This window comes from Capricornis sumatraensis, chromosome 6 (assembly GCF_032405125.1).
Source record: "Capricornis sumatraensis isolate serow.1 chromosome 6, serow.2, whole genome shotgun sequence".
NCBI lineage: Eukaryota > Metazoa > Chordata > Mammalia > Artiodactyla > Bovidae > Capricornis > Capricornis sumatraensis.
In genome coordinates, this window is record NC_091074.1 from 120,861,972 (window position 1) to 120,883,340 (window position 21,369).

General features: G+C 57.4%; 1 protein-coding gene across 4 annotated transcripts in view; it reads left to right on the top strand.

Moving 5' to 3' along the window:
* The window catches only part of MYT1L (myelin transcription factor 1 like), a 133,782-nt gene that overhangs the window by 87,988 nt on the left and 24,425 nt on the right, over positions 1-21,369 (top strand). For all 4 annotated transcript variants that reach the window (XM_068974014.1, XM_068974015.1, XM_068974012.1 and 1 more), the window contains exons 15-17: positions 10,313-10,375; positions 16,791-16,874; positions 18,359-18,580. In XM_068974014.1, the coding sequence (XP_068830115.1) occupies positions 10,313-10,375; positions 16,791-16,874; positions 18,359-18,580 (369 nt within the window). The remainder of the gene's footprint in view (positions 1-10,312; positions 10,376-16,790; positions 16,875-18,358; positions 18,581-21,369) is intronic.

Here is a 21,369-nt window from a genome sequence, read left to right on the forward strand (position 1 = left end):
CACTGGCTCTGGGTCACCGGGCACCTAGCTTGCTGAGCGGAAAACGGAGGAGCACAGCAGCCTCTGTGAGCGCTGGCCGCCGAAGCCCACGCTCGGAGGGAGAGCCTCCCCTCCATCTGCCCCGGGGCAGGGAGCCAGGCAGACGGGGGCCGGCCGTGGGCCCTGAGACCAGCAAGGACGGGCACAGAGGGAGGGCCCTGCTCTGCCCCACGGGGGTCTCGGGGGTGACTGTGGGGGCGTCGGGTCTCAGGGGTGACTGTGGGGGCACAGGTCTCGGGGTGACTGTGGGGGCGTCGGGTCTTGGGGGTGACTGTGGGGCGTCGGGTCTCGGGGGTGACTGTGGAGCGTCGGGTCTCGGGGGTGACTGTGGGCTTCGGGTCTCAGGGGTGACTGTGGGCTTCAGGTCTCGGGGGTGACTGTGGGGCGTCGGGTCTCGGGGGTGACTGTGGGGCTTCGGGTCTCGGGGGTGACTGTGGGGCTTCGGGTCTCGGGGGTGACTGTGGGGCGTCGGGTCTCGGGGGTGACTGTGGGGCTTCGGGTCTCGGGGGTGACTGTGGGGGCACAGGTCTCAGGGTGACTGTGGGCTTCGGGTCTCGGGGTGACTGTGGGCTTCAGGTCTCGGGGGTGACTGTGGGGCTTCAGGTCTCGGGGGTGACTGTGGGGCATCGGGTCTCGGGGGTGACTGTGGGGCATCAGGTCTCGGGGTGACTGTGGGGCATCGGGTCTCGGGGGTGACTGTGGGGCGTCGGGTCTCGGGGTGACTGTGGGGCGTCGGGTCTCGGGGGTGACTGTGGGGCGTCGGGTCTCGGGGTGACTGTGGGGGCGTCGCTCCTCATGGTGACCTTTCGCTCCTGGCCTCCTCGCCGGTCAGCTCACCTCATTCCACTTCTCTTTCTCCCTCAGCCCCTCTCTCTTGCTTCACTCCGAGTGCTTCTCCCAATTTGCCCTTCAGACACGTCCACCTGGGGGAGGCCTTGCCTCTCGGCAAGGTTCTCAGCGAGGACACCTGCTTGTGGGCTCCGTGGCCCTGGAGAGGTGAAGGACACCCCTGTGCTCTCCCTGCAAACAGTGTGCCCCAGGCTCACCTCCCCAGGGGCAGTGACCTCCAGCGGGGGCTCCAAGGGGGCCGACGGCAGGCAGTCTCCACTTCAGCACACCTGGAGACCTGCCACAGTCACAGAGGGGACCAGGTCCACCCTGTGTCCAGCGCCCCCAACCCGGCCCCCTGCACTGGCCCCAGGCTGATGCAGGCGTGTCCAGGAGCCAGGTCCTTGGCACCTGCTCTCGTATCCCCTCACTTCTCTACCCTCTCCCTGCCTCGTCCCTGCCTGTCATCCCCGCTGGGTCAGGCCTCTCCTTGACCTTCCTGGGCACCTTCTGGCGATTCTGGGCTTTTCCTCAGTGGAAGGAACCTTCCTGAGTCCAGACCTGCTCTCCGGGTCACCAAGTCTGGACCACGCAGGTGGTTCACGATCTGACACCCCTCTGTGCCCTCGCCCCTCCCATAATCGGAGGGAAGTCAGGACCATCCGTGACTTTTGGACCCTTCTCAGGGCCATGCCCTCCATGCAGGAATCACAGGAATGGGTTTCTGTTCTCTCCCACTTGTGAGACACCCAGAGGGCCACAGGGGTCAGTAGATTGCAGAGAGAGGAGCAAACAACCTTCTGTGTCTTTGAACTTCCCCCAGATGAGGGCTAGACCACACAGTAGGGTTGTAGGCTCGGAACTGTTCGCAAGAAGAGGACATTTACAAAGAGACTAGTGGAGTGAAGAAAGCAGCAGGGGAGGAGAGGTTTCTGCTCTGCTCTCTGCGGCGTGCCTCCCGAGTGACCCTAAGCGTGTAGCTCGCCTGTCTGGATTCACCTTCTTGGCTTTAGATAAGGATATCTGATGAATCTATTTCTAAAAACTTCTGCGAAACTCAGCATCTATGAAACCATTTAGAACTTGACAAAAAAAGACGTGAGACAGGGAAAAGGCAGATTCCATAGAGGAAGGGCGGGCACACCAGAGACTAAGATGAGAAACCAACCTGAAAAGTGTTCAAAACCCAGACAGTTGTGAGCAAGAGGCTCGGGCCGGAGGCTAGACGCGGGCCAGGGGGGTGGGGGTGGACAGGAAGAGAGAAGGCATACAACATGAGAGTTTGCAGAAAACCCCAGGATCACTCAGGTAGAAGATGCGCCAAGAAATCTTTTTAATTTTCTCCTGTTTAGAATAAAAGACACTTTCTCTGAGAAAAGATGAGGGCTTCAGCAAATGAGAGACCCACAAGCATGACAAGTATGAGAAAATAAGGGAAACGGCAGCGACAAGAGCGTGACAAGTAGGCGCAAGACTGCAGCTGAGAGGGGCGATGGGACTGGCCCCGGGGCCCCTGCCCCGGCCCTAGACTGTCCTTTCCTCTGCCCTGGACAAGCCTCCTCCCAAAGGCTCGCTGCGGTCAGCAGCTTAGGAAGCGGACTTGCTTTTAAATTCGGCGGCCTCTGCCTTCTGCTCCCTCGAGAGGGGCTCTGTGCCGCCCATGGACAGAGCAGTGGAGCTGGCTCCGCCAGTCCCCACCATCCTAGCAGGGAGCCTGGCCGCTCCCCTGCTGCAGACGTGCATGTGCCCCGTGGCATATCCGCACCAAAGCCTGTGCCCGCCCAGTAGGCGGCACTGCGCCTCAGGTGCCCGTGGGCTCGGGGGTGGGCATGGCCCGTGCACGCCTGCCTGGAGTGTCCCTGGCATGGTGGCCCTCAGCCTCCTCCCCGAGTGCAACGCCACTGACTCCTGGCGTTGAGAAGACGGGCCTGGACAAGCCGGCAGCCCCCTCCCTGCCCCCTCCTGGTCGATGACCTTTGCCCACCGTCCATTCCCCAGGGTCCACTTCTTACCGCTAAAGCCCAGCCGGATGTGGTCACCTGAGAGGTGCCACCAAATGCTGCCTCACCTGAGCAGCAGGGACGTGGGTGGGATGCTATAAGGGCAGGAAAGGGCACCCCCTCCATCCCCCTCCTGCTCCGTGGCCGGAGAGGGTCCCCTCCCAGTGGGCACTCGAGTCCCTAATGCCCGTCTTCCACCCCGTGTAAGTGGCGTGGCCGTCCTAGCGCTCCGTGCAACCGCGGAAGGTGAGTACCCCCAGGCGGCCCTGCCCGCGTCCAGCCCCCAGGCCCAGCATGCCCGTCACAGGCACAGCGAGCGTGGCAGCCCCAGGACACGGGGACGGCTGGCTGGGGTCAGCGGCGGCTTCTCCAACAGTCACCTTTCTGTATGTTCTTTTTTGCATGGGTCCTCCGCGTCCAATTCCAATTCTGGCCGCGGCCGCCGCAGCTCCGGCCTGGCCGCCCCCTGCTGCTGGACGTGCATGTGTTCCCGCAGCAGTGCCCCAAGGACACGCCCCGTTATTGAGAGGGACGCCAGCACTGCTAGGTAGGTCGGCCGCCCTGGACAGGAGCCTGTCCCCGATGACCTGGGGTGCTGGGCAGCGGGCAGTGGCTCAGAGTGGCGCCTGGGGTCCGAGCCAGCACCCGGCCCGATGGGGAGGCCTGAGAGCAGAGATGCATGATCGGAGGATGCCAGAGAGCATGCAGCATGAACTGCAGGACTGCCCAGCCCCACGCTCCCCAGACCGCCAGAGTGCATCCCGAGTGTCCCCAGAGACGGGCCCAGGAGAGGGCCAGGCCCAGCCCAGTTCCATCCGTGGCCAGAGCCCCAGAGCCCTTACGTCAGTGTTGACAGCCAGGACCTGGGCAGCGCCCACCCTCCAAGGACATGCAGGGGCCTGAGTGGGGGGATGAGCAGCAGGCGGGTCTCACAACACTCGTTAAAGGTGACCCCAGGCTGATGCAGGCGCGTGGGCCTCTAAGTCAGAATTTAAACCCGTGAGGACATGCCGTTTACCAGTGGGTGGCAGGGTACGTGTGCCACCCAGCTGGGCTTTGCAGACTACAGCTCTGCTGTGGTCAATGAGTCGCTGGGCATCGAGGCTCTGGTGAAACCTGCCTCACAGGCCACCACCCATGCCCACCTGCTGCCCCCCGACCACACTGGGCTGTGGGCAATCAGCAGCCTGGGGGCCCCTGTAGCCGCAGCTTTAAATTTGATCTGCAAGACCACACTTTGCTCTTAGTAACCTGAGGTCTAACCCATTCCAAAACGCTATCTGAATCATCAAAATGAATGTTTTTGAATAATTGTGTGAAGGGTACTACATTTTATGATTCTTTTTCATTGATTTGTTTGTGTCTGAGTGTGATCTAAAAAGAAAAGTGCTTGGAAGCAAAAGAAAAAGGTGATTTTGGTTCACAAGTCATGTATGAAAGCAAGCCTTTCTCCCCAAGTCTGCTAATATCAGGGCTCGAAATGTGTAGACATTCAGGATGCCGGAAGGCCAAGTGTGCAGGATAAAGGTCCTCACGTGACTCGGGAAGGGCGGAGAACCGGGGATGGGGAAAGTTGGGGTGCGTCCTGTGGACAGGCGCAGCTGGAAGCCCAGTCTGCAAACGCCTCTCCCAGGCCTGGGAGGGAAGGGCGCCCACCCACCCCCTCTGCAGGCCAGCAGGGGCCATGCAGGTGGCATTACAGGGGCCGGGACCCCCGACCTTGCCGAGCCCCCCGCCCAGGAAGTAGCCTTGGCATCCGGGCTTTGTCCCCATGCCCGCGGTGTGTGTCTGCAGTGCTCCTGTGTCTTTTAACAGGAGGCAAGAAAAAGGACGAGGTGAGACAGGGGCCTCGAGGTGGGGCCGGGTCGGGTGGGGGGATGGGAAGGTTCCCAGTGAGAACCTAGGCGGGGGCTAGGTGGGGCCTGGGCGGAGGAAGGTCGAAACTTGTCTCCTCCATACCAAATTCAAAAAAAGAGAAAATGACTGGCTGTCATGCAAACTAAACATCAATTCATAAGACACTTGCTTTCCCCCAGTTTCAGGAAATAAGCCCAGGAAACTGGGTGGAAGAGATGCCTGTTGCGTCTAAGTGACGTGGTTTCTTTCCGTTTGGGGAGAAGATTTCAAAGTCAGTCTGCATCAGCTTTCTGTTTTGAAGCACTTTTATTTTGTACTCCTCTGCATTTCTTTACTGTTTCCCATTTATATGCCCAAAAATTCAAAATTAAGAGATGCATTTTTAGAACCATATCTCTTTAAGTCAAAAGAAGATGTTTTTGCATTTTCACATAAATGTTTTTGACTTGAACTTTTCGTGTAAATGGGACAGGTCTTTCACAGAGTTGACGTCAATCGTTCCAATTACAGTTCACTCTTATAGATGAGTCCTAATTTTGCATTTTCCTGATTTCATTTAAAATTAAGAGTATTTAAAACTGAGAGTATTTTGTGTTTTACTTAACAAATGCCCCTGGTAGGATGAGTGTGAAAGAAAGAGGCAAAAACAGGCTTTTACAATGGGGGACACATGTACACCCAATGAATGGCAAAAACCACCACGATATTGTAAAGTAATTAGCCTCCAATTAAAATAAATAGATAATTTTTTTTTAATGAAAAGGGCTGTCAACAGAAGCATGCCACGAAATTCTTCAAAAGTCTCCCGGAACCTGAGTCTGACCTTTGGCCCTGTCATCCCATAGGTCCAGTGAGCGTTTCTCTGCCGGCTTTGCTGCTGCCGGCAAAGCCAAGGCCTGTCTGCAGGTTGACCTCACAGGGCGGCTCACTGGTGAGGTGAGGCCCAAGGACAGGTCAGACCTGCAGGCAGGACTTTAGCCTTTAGTTATAAGATTTTTAAAAATAAGCAACCGGTTTTATCAAGATGAGAGACCTGAGTATGCTGAGAACGCTGTCCCTGTGGACCGGCCCTGGGGAGGCGGCGCAGCAGACACTGGGCAGGCTGGCCACACAGACCGGCCCTGGGCAGACTGGCCACACGGACCTGCCCTGGGGAGGCTGGCCACACGGACCGACCCTGGGCAGACTGGCCACACGGACTGGCCCTGGGGAGGCTGGCCACATGGACCGGCCCTGGGGAGGCGGCACAGCGGACGCTGGGCAGGCTGGCCCCCTGCCGAGCAGCCCTGGGGACGTGGCGCAGCAGACGCTGGGCAGACTGGCCACACGGACCGGCCCTGGGGAGGCTGGCCACACAGACCGGCCCTGGGCAGACTGGCCACACAGACCTGCCCTGGGGAGGCTGGCCACATGGACCGGCCCTGGGGAGGCGGCACAGCGGACACTGGGCAGGCTGGCCCCACGGCCTCGTGTGGCTCCTGCCGCCCACCAGTGATGGCGCCTCCCCCGGCCAGGGGCTGCAGAGAGACTGACCGGCTCTGGGTCCTCACCTGCGTCACGTCCGGTGACCTTGATCCCTGAGAACAAGCATCTGAGGCCACGCTGGACACCTGCCTGGCCATCCGCTGCCCCCATCAAGAGGCCGATGAGACAGCTCCCTTCCTGAGCCCAGGGTGGGCGGCTGCACAGACTCAGGGCCCGTCACCGACAAGGCCCTCCTGTTGCGAAGAAGATGCCCTACTTTAAATGTCTCACTCAACAGAACTACTTATCAAGCCCTCGAATTTCTTTACAAAAGAGAGAGAGGATGAGCAACAAACACAAAAGAAAGAGGATGACGGGACACAGAGGAGACGCTTTAAAGATGTCCATCGGGGTAATTAAGTGACATAGCACAGCTTCGGTCAACAGATTAAACCACGTCTATCCCCGCTACACCCTGCATCAGGGTCCCGGTTCTGCAAACAGGAGGAAAATGACAGCAAGGGGTGACATGTCCTGCAGAGGATGCATCGGAGGCGGCCTCTGCCCCGTTTGTGATGTGCGATCAGAGGCTTCTCCTGATACAGGCCGTGACACGTGGAGAGGACCTCTCCTGCGCTGGTGGGGCTCGCAACCCGGGGAAGTGTGAGCTGCGGTGGCCCCTCTGGGGGCAGATGGTCGAGAGGAAGTCGGAGCACTTGGGCCTTACGCCTTAGACTCACAAAAGCCACAGAAACCTTTTCTGTCCCTGCTGAGAGAGGCTAGTTCTAGGCAATCCAGGAGTTTGTGAGTGGTCCTGAATTTTTTTTTTCAGACTTGCCTGAATTTTGCAAAACATAAACGTGGTTTAAAGATTTCATTATGATTTTTCCATCCACCCTCTTAAATGTCTACACAGGACCAATTTTATGAACTACCCCGAATTACTTTCTCTTGATGTGGATTAAATCCCAAGGCAATTCAAGGTCACAGATAAGGCAAAGGATCATGGATATTTTCGCTGGGAACAGACAGAGATTCTAAGATTACGGGTTCACTACTTCCTGTCTCAGAGTGTTTTTCCCATGGTACCTTTGGACTGGAGAGAAAAAAAAATGAAGGAGCTAGTATTTTATTTATCAGAAAGTTACAGCTCTAACCACAGGCCTGTAAAACAGACCTGGGGGAGCGTCAGTGACAACCAGCCGGACTCAGGGAGGACCGCTGGCTGGGGTGGCCTCACCCAGGTGCTGGAGCACCAGCCTCGTGGGGAGTTTCCATGGAAACCCAGCCATGCTCTGCTGCCCTTTCCGAAGCCAAGCTGTGTCGTACGAGCGGCCTGCCGACTCCATCCTCAGGGGTGTGGGTGGTCCCACATGGCCTCCCTTCCCGGAGGAGACGCGCCCTCCCCAGAAGCCCATCGAGCTTCTGTGCGTTGATTGTGCAGCAGCCTGAGCTGCTGACGGAGCTGATCCGCTGACAAGCAGAGACCCCTTTTGTTACACGAATGGCCGCTTCCTCATTCACCAACTTCAGAAAACAGTGTATTTTTAAACGCTGGGACGTATTAAAGCGAGGAAATCTGTATGCAAATCTCAGAGTTTGTAAAAGCCTTAAAATCTCGAGCAGTAACACGAAAATGAGCTCCACAGCGCTGTTAGAGAATCATGAGTCCCCATCCCAGACTGCCTCCTGGGGTTCAGAAGCACTCCCTAAAGAAGAAAACGCCAAGCCACCGCCCTGCGGAGGGCCCGGGCGGGCTGTTTCTGGGATGGGCGACCATGAGCGCGAATTCGCAGCCCCCACTGGCCCGTCTCCTTCCCCCAGGTGAGGGTGTGACCGCGGAGGGCTTAGCTTCTCCACATTGGCACAGCCAACAAGCAGCAGGCCAGGTACTGGATCTCATCTACCTAACTTGAACCTCTGAAGATAAAACAGCAAACTTTTCCAGAAAGCCAGGCTGCTTTCCGGAAATGTTTTTTTCTTTCTTGACACTGTGAAAGCTCTGAAAATGACCCAAGGCAACATTTTCTTTGTTTTCATGGTGACAGAGGGTGTTTTAAATGCATCTTTTTCTTCAAATGACACTTTCATAAATGGTTTAAACGCACAAAACTACTCCAAAATCCTGTTCTCTTTTTTATAATTAGTAAAGATCTTGTTTTCATTTGCACAGTCTTGGTCGTGACGCCTCAATTAAACCGGAACAGGGTGTGTCAACCTCCTCTTGCCTCTACCAAAAAAAGTCATTAAAAATTTCTACTCATGTTTAACTGAATATATTTTAAATAAATTTGCACTGGGAGCTGAAATTAGGAAGAGTTGAAGGGTTTCTTTGCCCACAAAGCAAGGCCACGAGTGCATGATTGGCTGGTGGGAAACGTTTCTGTTTCTTGATACATTTTCAAAACACAGACGTGCATGGAGAGTTGCTTTTCTTAGAATGATTTTTATTGCTTCAAAATTTCCTCCCTCCGGGGTTGGGGGGGTCTCTCCACATGAGGTGCCATTTGGGAAATCAGCTAGTTAAATTCAGTTACTCACATTATTGACCGAATAGTCTTGTGATCAGACTTGAAGTTCATGAACAGCTGCTACTTTGGCGACAGTCAGGTCCGCAGTCTGATCCGGGTGTTGTTTTTGATGAAAGGACAGCATCCTTCGGCCTCCGACTCCAGTTTTTACACCCTGACTCCGCTTACACATGTCGACGACTTCTTCTCAGTGTTTGCCTTCCCCCAGAGTGCAGGTGGTAAATTAAACTTTCATCCTTCAGAGGACACACCAGCCCTATGCTTGAGGTCGGTGACTGTGGTCCTTTCCTCAGGACTAGATGAGAATTAGGCAGTTCCTAACATCAAAACAGACTGGACGTCTAAGTGTCAAGATATGACATTCACACCCCTGGGCTCAGCCCGGGTCTATGTGGGCCCATCACACGTGCCCTGACACGCTCACTGACCTTGAGAAAGTCTGTCTGTGAGCAAGTAATTTTCTGGCCTTGGCCCAACATCCAATACCCAGGTGGCTTTCAGAGTGGAGAGCAAGCTGAAATCACCTAGAAAGCATTTACACTTATTGACTGTTTTATATTTGTGATCTGTGTCCCTGCCAGGAATTCAGAGGCTCACTGAGTATGGATGTTGGCACAGGGCCCCCTCCAAGAGTCCCTCCTGGGCAGTAACACTGCTCTCATTTTATCCTTGCTTCTTGAGAGCTGACATTTCGTAAAAAGAACAGACGTGTTTTCCTCTTTTGCCCTTCATTCTCACCCTCCTGGCGGCTACAAGCGCAGCTGAAGTAGCTGGAGCCAAAGCGTCTTTGCAGGACTGCTGGTTCCCGCGATGGTGGATTCAAGGCAGTCTGCAGAGGCAGGACTCAGGGAACTCTCTTCACACACAGCATCTGCCACGAGCGCAGCTCTGATATGGCAGAGAGACTGCAGGGAGCTCCCAGGAAGGTTTAAACACGGGCCCCCTAAGCGTCCAGACCCCTCTCATTATCTCAGTTGACTTGACCTACGGACCAAGACACCTCGGTGTCAAAGCAGAGCTCCCCGAGTGCCCACGGAGGGTCTGAAAGACCCCTGGTCCTACTCCCTGGCCTAGCACCGGGGTGCCTGCACCAGGCCCCATGGTCGATCAGGGGCAGGGCTGGGAGGGGTCAGTGTGGCCGGGCCCTTGTAACGCGTTGTTTTGAGTTTAGACACAGACCAGCCTCGGGCCAGCGTGTGTGCCTGTTCCTGTGAAAATCCTCACATCGTGCGCAGAAGGTGCAGCAGCTCGCCAGCTGTGCCTGGCCCACCGAGCTTGAATAAGAGACGGGGTGGGCACGTGGGGCGTGTGGAGCAGGGGAGACTGCAGGCTGAATATCTGGGGACCAAGTGCTTCCCCGAGACCCCTGGCCCCCGGGAGTGCCGCCGTGTGCAGGGGGGAGGTCCGGCCGAGCCTGGAGGAGATGGGGATGGGGCTGCTCCGTGCGCCCAGGGGCCCTCCAGCTCTGCCTTGCCTCCGTCACCAAGGGAGGCTCAGCACCCAAGAGCCTTTGAAACTAGATGAATAAGGAAGCTACTTGTTCAGGAGATTGATGCCTTTCCAGTGAACCCCTGTGTGTGTCTGTGATTGCAGGTGCCCCACACCTGGCTGCGACGGCTCCGGGCACATCACCGGCAACTACGCTTCCCACCGAAGGTACGTGCTCGGGCGCGAGACCCTCCCCCCGAGCCCCTCCCCCTGAGCCCTCTCAACTCAGGCTTCACACATGCTCAGGTGACCCCACCAGGGAACTGAGGGTCTAGAGACCCTTGACCACAAAGCAGGCTGGCCCCAGCCAAGGCGCCCTCACTCAGAACACCAGCTCTCGGGCCCACAGGCCCCTCGGACGCCCCCGATCCCCGGGCAATGGTGCCACCAGCTCCATCTCAGGAACCCTTTCCCAAGTCATGCAGGGGCACGCCCCTCTAAACTGACAAAGGATGAGGAGGAGAGCCAGGACATTATGAGCTCCCTGAGAGCAGCCACTGAGAGGCAAGCTTGCTAATCCCACTGAGAGCTGATCTCCTAAATATTGAGATTAGAGCCACAAAGCTGTTTGGTTATTATAAGCAGGGATCAGCAGAGCTGAGCACACAGAAATGCTTGACCTCACAAATCCAGGCCCGCCGGTCCCCGAGGGCAGGGACTTCTAAGGGCAGCGTGGAGATTCCGTCGTCTGAGACGAGGGGGGCTCCAGGCCGGCTCGCACCCCCGAAACAGCTTATGAAGCTCCGTTCTACACCAGGAGCCTCCCAGGTGGCCGGGTAAAGAGTCTGCCTGCAATGCAGGAGACCCAGGTTTGATCCCTGGGTCAGGAAGATCCCCTGGAGAAGGAAATGCCCACGCACTGCAGTATTCTTGCCTGGAGAATCCCATGGACGGAGGAGCCTGGAGGGCTGCAGTTCGTGGGGTCCCAAAGAGTCAGATATGACCTGGCAGCTAAACCATGACCGCAGCAGTTCTACAGCAGGCCCTGCTTTAGGAGGTTAGGAGTGCAGGGACGGAGCCTTTCAATCCAAGGTCTGCGCAAAGAAGGGTGTAGACCCTGAGGCCCAGAGCAAGAATGCCTCGTCAAGTGCAGTCAGGATCAGCAGGCCGGGGCAGGACGAGAGCCGGTGTGAACGGAGACCCTTGTAACACAGAATCTCCCACGAAGGGTGCAGAGCTGCCTCTAACAGAGAAACAGGCAACGACACAGCTGTCAGCCTGCCTTTCTCTAAGATCAGGTCATAGCCTGGGCAGCGGATGAGCCCTTCAGTTTCCCCCACAAAACACTGAAGGGAAAGGACAGAGGAGAGACAGGGAGGGAGGAGTCAGGAGAGCCGGGGGTCACCCCGGGGCCCGTCGGCCACCAACCAGCCGGGTGGACCGTGGGGGGTGGGCTGGGGCTGCACCATGTCGTCCTGGGGCTCCGGTCAGGGCCGCCCCCAGCTGGCTGTCTGGGCTTGGCTCAGGGACGCAGCTCACCAGGGAGGCTCTCTCCTCGTTAAGGTCCTGCCGCAAGTCGCATGCCTCTGTGTCCACCTCCCATCCATTCAGGAGCATCCTTTAAACAGCGTGGGTCTGGGGACGCAGGGGTTAGGAAGCCCCACTAAGAAAACCGGATGGCGGCCAGACTCTTCACCCTTGCTCGACGGAAACACCTCAGTCTCTGTCTGGGGCTGTCCGCCTGGCACTGTGGATGTCTGGGGTCTGACCCTCCTTTGCCCTGGGACCGCCTCGTGCATTGTCGGGTGTTGGGGGACAGCGCCAGCCCACCTGCTTGTTGCCGTGGCACCCCCTCCCCATTCCTGACAACCGAGTGCCTCCAAACACACCCGATGTTCCCGGGGCCACTGCCACGCACATCAGGGCCCAGAGGAGCCTCTCCGGATCATCTTGCTGGTTTCACCAGGCCGCCCAGAGCCAGCTGCTGTACCGTGAGTGCAGAGCAGGGTGACTACCTCCAGAAGGGCTCCCTGCAGCAGCATCACAGCTTCAGGGAAGCTGAAATCAAACGAGCTCAAGCTCAAGCTCAAGTTAAGCGTCTAAGCCAAGCGCATTCTGGGCTGCTCTTGGGCTCGTGTCGGATGTATCTCTCACAAGGCCGCAGCTCCCAGTGCCGAGCAACGCCTGCAAACCGGAAGCGACCTTTCCTGGCCATTTCACGCCCACCCGTCAGTCTTCCTACTCTTTGTCTTTTTGGTTTGGCATGACGTAAATTTATTCAATTTAATTTTAAACGTGTATGCACTCACATTTTAAAACAGGGTGTATGTTAGTATAGTATGAACTTGTGAGTAAAATGTAATTAAAGCTTGACTTGAAGCCCCTCTCTAGGGCTGGAGTTAACAGTACCAGGATTAGTCCACAGAGCTGAGAAGTAAATTTGACTTGGTTTTCAGCGTGCTTGCGAGCTATACACAGCCCTGCAGGGCGGCATGTTCCACAGCATTGTTCATCTGAGAAATACGCTCCGTGAGTGCAAGTCAGAGTGAGCTCAAGCCACTGGCTGAGGAGGGGCCTGCGTGACAGCTCCTGGGCACACTGGGCGCCAGAGAGGGACAGAGGCCCAGCGACCCTCAGAGGTCACAAGTACACACAGAAACACGCCTTTCGAGGTGTCCCTGGGGGCTCTCCTGCCTGCAATGCAGGAGACCTGGGTTCGATCCCTGGGTTGGGAAGATCCCCTGGAGAAGGGAAAGGCTACCCGCTCCAGTATTCTGGCCTGGAGACTTCCACGGACTGTATAGTCCATGGGGTCACGGAGTTGGACACGCCTGAGCGACTGTCATGTCCTGGGCATGTGAGGTGGTGTTCCCTACTTGCAAACCTCAGGGAAATTCCTCCCAGGGAGCAGACCCTCACTCAGCCTTATTCTAAACCCTGCCAAGATTCCAGCCTGTCACAGGCACCTCAGAGATACGGTGGATTCCGTGCATCTGGGCCACTGACTCGAACGCTGTGAACACACTAACCGTCATCTGAGCCCTCAGACTCGAACGCTGTAAACACACTAACCGTCATCTGAGCCTTCAGACTCGAACGCTGTAAACACACTAACCGTCATCCGAGCCCTCAGACTCGAACGCTGCAAACACACTAACCGTCATCTGAGCCCTCAGACTCGAACGCTGTAAACACACTAACCGTCATCTGAGCCCTCAGACTCGAACGCTGCAAAAACACTAACCGTCATCTGAGCCCTCAGACTCGAACGCTGTAAACACACTAACCGTCATCTGAGCCCTCAGACTCGAATGCTGTAAACACACTAACCGTCATCCGAGCCCTCAGACTCGAACGCTGCAAACACACTAACCGTCATCTGAGCCTTCAGACTCGAACGCTGTGAACACACTAACCGTCATCTGAGCCCTCAGACTCGAACGCTGTGAACACACTAACCGTCATCCGAGCCCTCAGACTCGAACGCTGTAAACACACTAACCGTCATCTGAGCCTTCAGCGAGCTGCAGTTATTTTGTAATCGCAATATCAGAGGTCACAGGTCCGCACAACAGATGTAACAATATTGTAAGAGGTTTTAAACATGACACAGAGACGTGGAGTGAGAGGTGCTGTTGGCAAAATGGAGCCTATAGACTTGTTAGAGTGGCTGCAACCTTCCAATTGTGAAACACGCAAGGTCTGCAAAGCATACCACAAAGAGGGGTGTGTGCCCCTCCCTGGGCTCCAGGGAGGAGAGGACTGGCCCTCGGGCCCCCCCGACACCCCCACCAGAGGCAGGTCCATCTGCTTCCGGACATCACCTCTCCCCAGGGCTGTGTCTTGGACGCTGCCCCAGGAACCAGGAAATGTGCCCCCCGCCATCCTCAGAGCACCCTGAGCAGCGGGAGGTTCATTTCTGTCTCTGCTGAAGGAAACAGGCTCTGAGTACTTAGCTGTCAGAAGCAGGACTTGGCCGAGAGGCCACCGCCAATGTCCCGGCTGATCGTGGACAGACTGCCCCGGGATGGCCCGAAACGCTCCCTCGGGGAAAGGCAAGCCCGCCCTCCCTCCCAACACAGGCTGTGACTTGCCTGCGCTCTTGCTGCGGTTGGGGTGGTGGTGTGATTTGCTGTCTCTCCAGCACTTCTGAAGCGTTCTTAAGCTCACTGTAATCAACAATATTGACCATCTCTGCTGCTGCTGCTGCTGCTAAATCACTTCAGTCGTGTCCGACTCTGTGCGACCGGATAGACGGCAGCCCACCAGGCTCCCCCGTCCCTGAGATTCTCCAGGCAAGAACACTGGAGTGGGTTGCCATTTCCTTCTCCAATGCATGAAAGTGAAAACTGAAAGTGAAGTCGCTCGGTCGTGTCTGACTCTTCGCAACCCCATGGGCTGCAGCCCACCAGGCTTCTCCGTCCATGGGATTCTCCAGGCGAGAGTACTGGAGCCGGGTGCCATCGCCTTCTCCGACCATCTCTGATGTCCTATCAAAAAAACACAACCCATAGTCAGAAACTCTGTCCCCTCTGACATCGGCAGAGAGACCTCGCTCCGCGGATGGAGGCGCTCAGGCCGTGTCCCAGGCGTCTGGTCTCCAAACCACAGCCTCGACAGCCCTTTCTTCAGCTCTCCCGCAAACGCCCTGTTTCCAGCCGCCGCGGTCTTTCCCGGACCCTGCTCCAGGCTGGCTCCTTCCGGCATGTCAACGCGCCGGCACAGCAATGTCTCTGGGAGGTCCTCCCCGGCGGGCTCCCCCGGCCTCCCCGACGCCACCCCCCCCCACCCAGGACAGAAGTCCTGTGGCCCAGAGCATGCGCAGCGGGAGGTCCCGCCTGGGCAGCGGCACCCCGCGGGCTCCAGGCTCTCCACCAGGACTGCGCCGCAGGAACCCATCCCCGGACCCTCCCGTATGTGCCGAGAGCATTTCTGGGAACTGCTGCACTCTCCTCCAGGGCTGCTTTGACCCTCGGGGCATGAGCACAGGGCACAGGGACGCCCACCCCGTGAGGTCTGGTCCTGGTTCCCAGGCACGTTAGCTCTGCTCTTTCACAATAAGGACACAACCAGTCCTCCCTGGGGACCGGCGCAGCACAGGGCTGAGATGTGTCACTTGGTCCCCTGAGCTCGGGGAGACCAAGCTAGAGCCCCACATCCTCCCTGCCCCGAGGTGGACGTGTCCCCCTGTCCCAGGGAGGCGAGGGAACCAGCCTGAAGAAGCTCAGACTCCAGCAGGGAGGAGAGCCCCCTTCTAGGCTCCCCAGTACCAGCACAGATCAGGACTGGCAGCCTTCTGGGGGGCACTGGCCCCATCCAGAGGCTCTTAATGGGCCACAAAGCTCTACACGCAGGCGGCCACATGCACAGCTTCTCAAGGGCAAGAGCCAGCATGCAGGACCATCACTCGGACACAGCAGGGCCGCTTCCTACCCAGAGGCTGGCCTTGCTGAGACTGGCAGAGCCTGGGAGAAACTTGCCAAGCCTGGGAGAGCCTGGGAGAGCCGGCTGTGGACTCTCCCGCCTTGGACACGATGCCAGGATTCCAGACCAGCCCCTGTGTCAGAGCCAAGTTTTCCTTGGAGTCAGAGTCAGGTCCAGACTGGGCTCCCTGAGGCACCTCTTGCTCTCCTTTGGCTCTGTTCCAATTTCTCTTCACTCCCAGCCCCATCTCGGCGGGTGGGGGCCCGGAGCCACACCTCCCCCTGAAGTTCAGGGTGGAGGAGGGAAGGCAGCAACAAGAGGGAGGCAGGCAGGACGGCCAACACCGCTCAGCCGCAGGGCGCAGGTCTGGGCTCCAGACCAACCTCTGCTGGGAGGTGCGGCTTCCCGGAGAGGAGCCAGGCAGCTGCACAAGTGTGGGACACCGCTAGGGAGACGGAAGTGATGGGGCGAGGGGCTGAGGACCAGCATGCTCTGGGGAAGCAGCCCCAACAAAGTCAGGAAGAGGGTCACAGCGGCACACCCGCCCAGACCCCGCCGGCCCCCGCCGCTGGCCCCCTGGGCAGCTCCAGAGACCGCCCAGGGCCCAGTTCTCTGGTTCCTTACAAAGATTCCCTATCATCCTATATAATTTCACACCAAATATTCTCGTATTACCTACCGCTGAACAGGAAAGAAAATCATATAGACATTCCAGCTGGAAATTTTCCTTTAGATAATGGGAGCTGTTAGTTCTCCAAACTGCAAAATTAAATAAAATCAGCTTGGTCAGTTTGCACTGCGTCTTCCGAAGGTGCCAAGGGAAGTAGTACGTCAGGTAAACGGGGCCAGAAGGCAGGCGCACACCCCTCCCAGGTTGGGGGGCTCTGTGATGCGTCTGCAGGCACGGCTGCAGGAAGGAAGAGGGGCCTGTGTGTCTCCGCACTGTAGCCCCTCTGTGCCGAGAACACCCCCACCAGCGCAAGCCAGTCCCGCCTCTCCTGGGACTCGGGACCGCAGGCTCTGGGTGCCCTTCTGGGGGACCTGCAGTGTCTGAAGGCCCCAAGGGGCTCCTGCGCCCGAATGGGCCCTCCCCCAGGACTTTGTCTTCATGCCAAGAAGCGCCAGTTTCTGCAGGAAATTGGGTCAAAGCACCATCAACGGTGAAAGGAGCTCGAGGGTAAAGGTGCGGGCTAGCTTCTGAAGTCACCTGTCTCCTTAGCCTTTCAGGATGCCCCAGAGCCAAGAAGAGCGGCATCAGGATAGCGCAGAGCAAAGAGGACAAGGAGGACCAGGAGCCCATCAGGTGCGTGGGGCGGGGCGGGGCGGGGCGGGCCGGGCCGGGGCGGGGCGGGGCGGGGCTCGGCGCGGCTGGACTAGGGCGAGGTCGCAGCTTCTAGAGCAGAACCACGCAGACCCGCAGTCGGCCAGAAGCACCCTCCAAGTGACAGACGAGGTGACAGCCGAATGTCCATCCATCTGGCGTGTACAACCAGTTACACGGAAAGTCCCTCTACCCTCGCTGGGAGAAAGAGTTAATTTACTGGGTGTATTTGCATACATACTGAGCGTATTTACATACCCTGTCAGATTCATGAGAGTGTATGAAGTTATTAACCACAACACCCAGCATACGGCTGAGTCTCCCGCTAATGCAAGGCATTCCGCTGCCGGTCCTCTGCTTCTTGCTAAGGAGGATGGAGACCATCGGGGGTAGAAGGCCAGCCCCCCCACCCTCTCCCTGCAGGCAATGGTCCTGAACCTCTTCCCAGTGAGCCTCAAAAACCTGTGATACAAATCCAATGCTGCTGCTGCTGCTGCTGCTGCTGCTAAGCCACTTCAGTTGTGTCCGACTCTGTGTGACCCCATAGACGGCAGCCCACCAGGCTCCCCTGTCCCTGGGATTCTCCAGCAAGAACACTGGAGTGGGTTGCCATTTCCTTCTCCAGTGCATGAAAGTGAAAAGTGAAAGGGAAGTCGCTCAGTCCTGTCGGACTCCTAGCGACCCCATGGACTGCAGCTTACCAATGCCACTTTCCTGAAATTTTAATCTCACTCAATGTCTTTGGAGAAGAGTTTTGATGAAAACAAACAAAAAAATTAAAATAAGAACGTGCCTGTGGTTTAGCTGTAAGTCCTCGGTGCTTTGCCATAACCTGTGACAGAGAGGCTTCAGAGGCACTGCTTGATTAGCCTGTTACTGAACGTTAGCTCCAGTTGGTGAGCTTCCCATTTATTACAAAAATAAAAAAGTGCCCCTGGAGTACCTTGTAACTAAACCACCTCTGCTCCTCACACCCCTGTCTGGCTGGCGGGGAATCCTGTGGTCTAGAAAACACGGCCAAACAAATAGGTGTTCTCCAGCTTCTGAGAAGAACACGGGTTTATAATATAATCTTTAAAAAATAATCCCAAAGTCAATTTTCCATTGTTGCACATCTCCTCCTGGAGGCTGAGACCCTGTCTCAAAGCGGTGCCTCTCAGACAGACACCCGCACCCCAGCTGCTCCAACAAAGGAGTTCTTTTCCTCGCGCGGTATGGGCATCCCTCCCCAAGCCGGGATGCTCTGCTCCAGGGAAGCTTCTTGCGCCTTCCCTGGACCAGTGTTTCCCAGAGGGTGAAGTACCTCACGGCTCCACTAGGTGGTGCCTTTGAGTTGTCTTGTTTTAATCCCACTGGAACCGGAGAAAAAGATGCTGGGTTTTCCTTCGTGTCAGGTTACTTTGACTTGGCGGCGGGGCCACCGGGCATCCGGGGGCGAGACAGTCACGTGCCCCCTCTGCCTCCAGGTGCCCGGTGCCCGGGTGTGATGGCCAGGGCCACATCACCGGCAAGTACGCCTCGCACCGCAGCGCGTCCGGGTGTCCGCTGGCGGCCAAGAGGCAGAAGGACGGCTACCTCAACGGCTCCCAGTTCTCCTGGAAGTCGGTCAAGACGGAGGGCATGTCCTGCCCCACGCCCGGCTGCGACGGCTCGGGGCACGTCAGCGGCAGCTTCCTCACCCACCGCAGGTGAGTGCACCTGCCCCCCTGCGTGCCAGCCTGGGGGAGAGAGGACTGAGAACACACACCAGCTCACAGTGCGCCGAGGCGCGGGGAGGAAGCAGCAAACGTGGGCGCATTTTGCAGAGCACACACTCATCCCCCAACATCAGGGTATACGGAGAGGCTTCCCAATGCCTTTGATTGGGATCCACAGAAACAGGCTGTCATTTTACACACGCACACACACTCGCAAGAGTATCTGTGGGTTTAATTATTCGTTTTGGCTGAATATGGCAAACAGGTCTCACTCAAGGACAAGGTGGCACGTGGTTACAGGAGCCTCATCAGATACATCAGAAAACCTCCAGAAAAACCAATCACCCCCCCCCCCACGGATTATTATTTGCTTAATTTTAAAATATCTGTATATACAATTACACCGACTCAGAAGAAGAGGCAAGTGGCCCCCGTGGGCGTCAGGATGAATGACCGATGCAGACACATCTCAGCAACCCCCAGCTTTCTGGGAGCCACGCGGGAGACACAGCACCTCACGTATAACATAAACCCATGGGGCCTCATGAGCCCTCTAACCTCAAACCCCGGCACCTCGCCTCCATCTGCAAAACCACATCAAACACAGAATAAGCCAAAAGGAACGACATATGGCAATGAGCCTTAACGTTCTTTAGGAAGTTTGGTTTTTATTGTAAAGAAGTTCCTGCTCAGGCAGAAACTCAGGGCCCAAAAGAGACAGATGAGTGTCTTTCCCTGACCCTCCCCAGGGCGGGGTGGGGGGTCCCCGCTTCTCCCGTCAGAAAGCGCCCGTGACCAGAGAGGCTTGCATCCAAAGACGCAGAGGCCCCCAGCCCACAGCACACACGGGCTTCCTCCTTTGGGTAGAAACAGATCCCAGAGCTCCACAGCTGTGTGCGTGGGGTGGGGCCAGCCCTGCACCCAGACACCCGGGCCAGGCTGGCCACAGCGTGCACTTGGCGGGACAAACGTCTCACTCCGCTCAGAGCCACCCCCCTTCCCAGCGGGAGGACTTGGCCTGCGCCCCCAAACTCCACCCTAGACGGGGTGTTACTCAAGAGAGCTCCCTCTGCTGACATCTGTGCATCCTTGTGCCAGGCCGTCTTCAGGACACAGTCCCAGAGGCAGAAATGCTAGTTTTCACATGTTGACAGGAAGTGCCAATATGCCCTCCAAAAAGTGCCAATATGCCCTCCAAAAAGTGCCAAAATGCCCCCCAAAAGTGCCAGAATGCCCCCCCAAAAGTGCCTGCTTCCTTCAGTATCTGGCAATCAAAAACATTAAAAAAAATTTTTTTTTAATCCTGCCTACATGATCTATGGATAAGGGTCACAGATAGGCCATACTCAGACACAGATGAGGGCAAGCTCCACTTCTCTGATGACATAAGCACTGGGGTACCTGGAGAAGGGCATGGCAACCCACTTCAGTGTTCCTGCCTGGAGGATCCCATGGACAGAGGCGCCTGGCGGGCTATAGTCCATGGGGTGGCAAAGGGTTGGACACGACTGGGGGACTTAACTCACGCGCACGCTCTCGGGGACCAGAAACACCACCAGAGGACAGATAGGACCGTGACTGCTCCTGGTGCCGTTTCCAAGCCGCTGACTGGGCTGTTGCCCGAGAACCGGGTGACCTTCATGGGGAGCCACCCAGCAGCGTGCACCCCCCACAGGCTGGTCACTGAGTGCCCCCTTGGGGCCTGTGGGGCGGACCCGGGCCCCGGACTCAGGCGCTCCTACCAAGTGGGACCCTGGGCCCCTCCGCGCACCCCTGACACCTTCTTACCCTCCTGCTTGACACTCAGGTGCCCGGACCCAGCAATCGCATAAAGACGCCCAGGCTCTCCAGGTCTCTAGCCTTCCCCGTCTCTGTTCCCCTAACCGACACTCCTCCGCACGGTTTCTGCCCAGGACGGGGCTTTGATTCAAAGGCACCCTGTCTTGGAGCGGGAGGGAATCTTGGGGCAGGTCCAGTGAAGACAGACCCGTGACTGTGAATCTCTCCGTCCAGAATCCCCGTGATGCACCCTCGGGTCTGCAGGCAGCTCACCCAGGGCGCCGAGGGGGTGCCAGGAGGAGACCCTGAGTCCAGGGCAGGAACGGTCAGTCCACCCCATCTAGCACTGGGGGCGGAGCTGTGGTCCGGCGGCTCCACTGTAAGACAGAGCCGGGAGGCGGAGCCACTGTGGGCGGAGCCTCAGTATCAGAGGCCCCTCCACGGTGGGCGGGGCCCTGGTCGTGGTGGGCGGGGCCGCAGGGGCGGAGCCTCAGTATCAGAGGCCCCTCCACGGTGGGCGGGGCCCTGATTGATTGTGGTGGGCGGGGCCGCGCGGAGATTTAGATGCTTCGTTTCTCTGTGCCGCTCATTCAGCGGTCTGACCCATTACCCCTACCCGCTCTGAGGAGGGAAGGGACGTCCATGCTGCGTGGAGAGTGACAGGAACCCCCAGGTGGCAGGTGGCGGGCGCTCTTCTGGGTATAAATGTGTCTTGGGGGACAGGGTGCAGGGGGTTAGAGGGTGAACAGGACCCTGGGAGAGCTGACCTCCACTTTTAAAATTGTGGTAAAAAACAACATCACATTTACCGTCCTACCCACTCTTAAGTGTCCCGTTAGCGAGCGATAAGTAGAGTCTCACTGTTGTGCAAGCACGTTCACCCCCAGAGCCCTCACCTCCAGAGAGAAACCCTGTGCCCACTGGACGCACTCTCCCAGCCCCGTGGCCCCTGGCACTGCCGTCTAGCGGGTCGGACTCTGGTCCTCACCTAGGGGGAATCA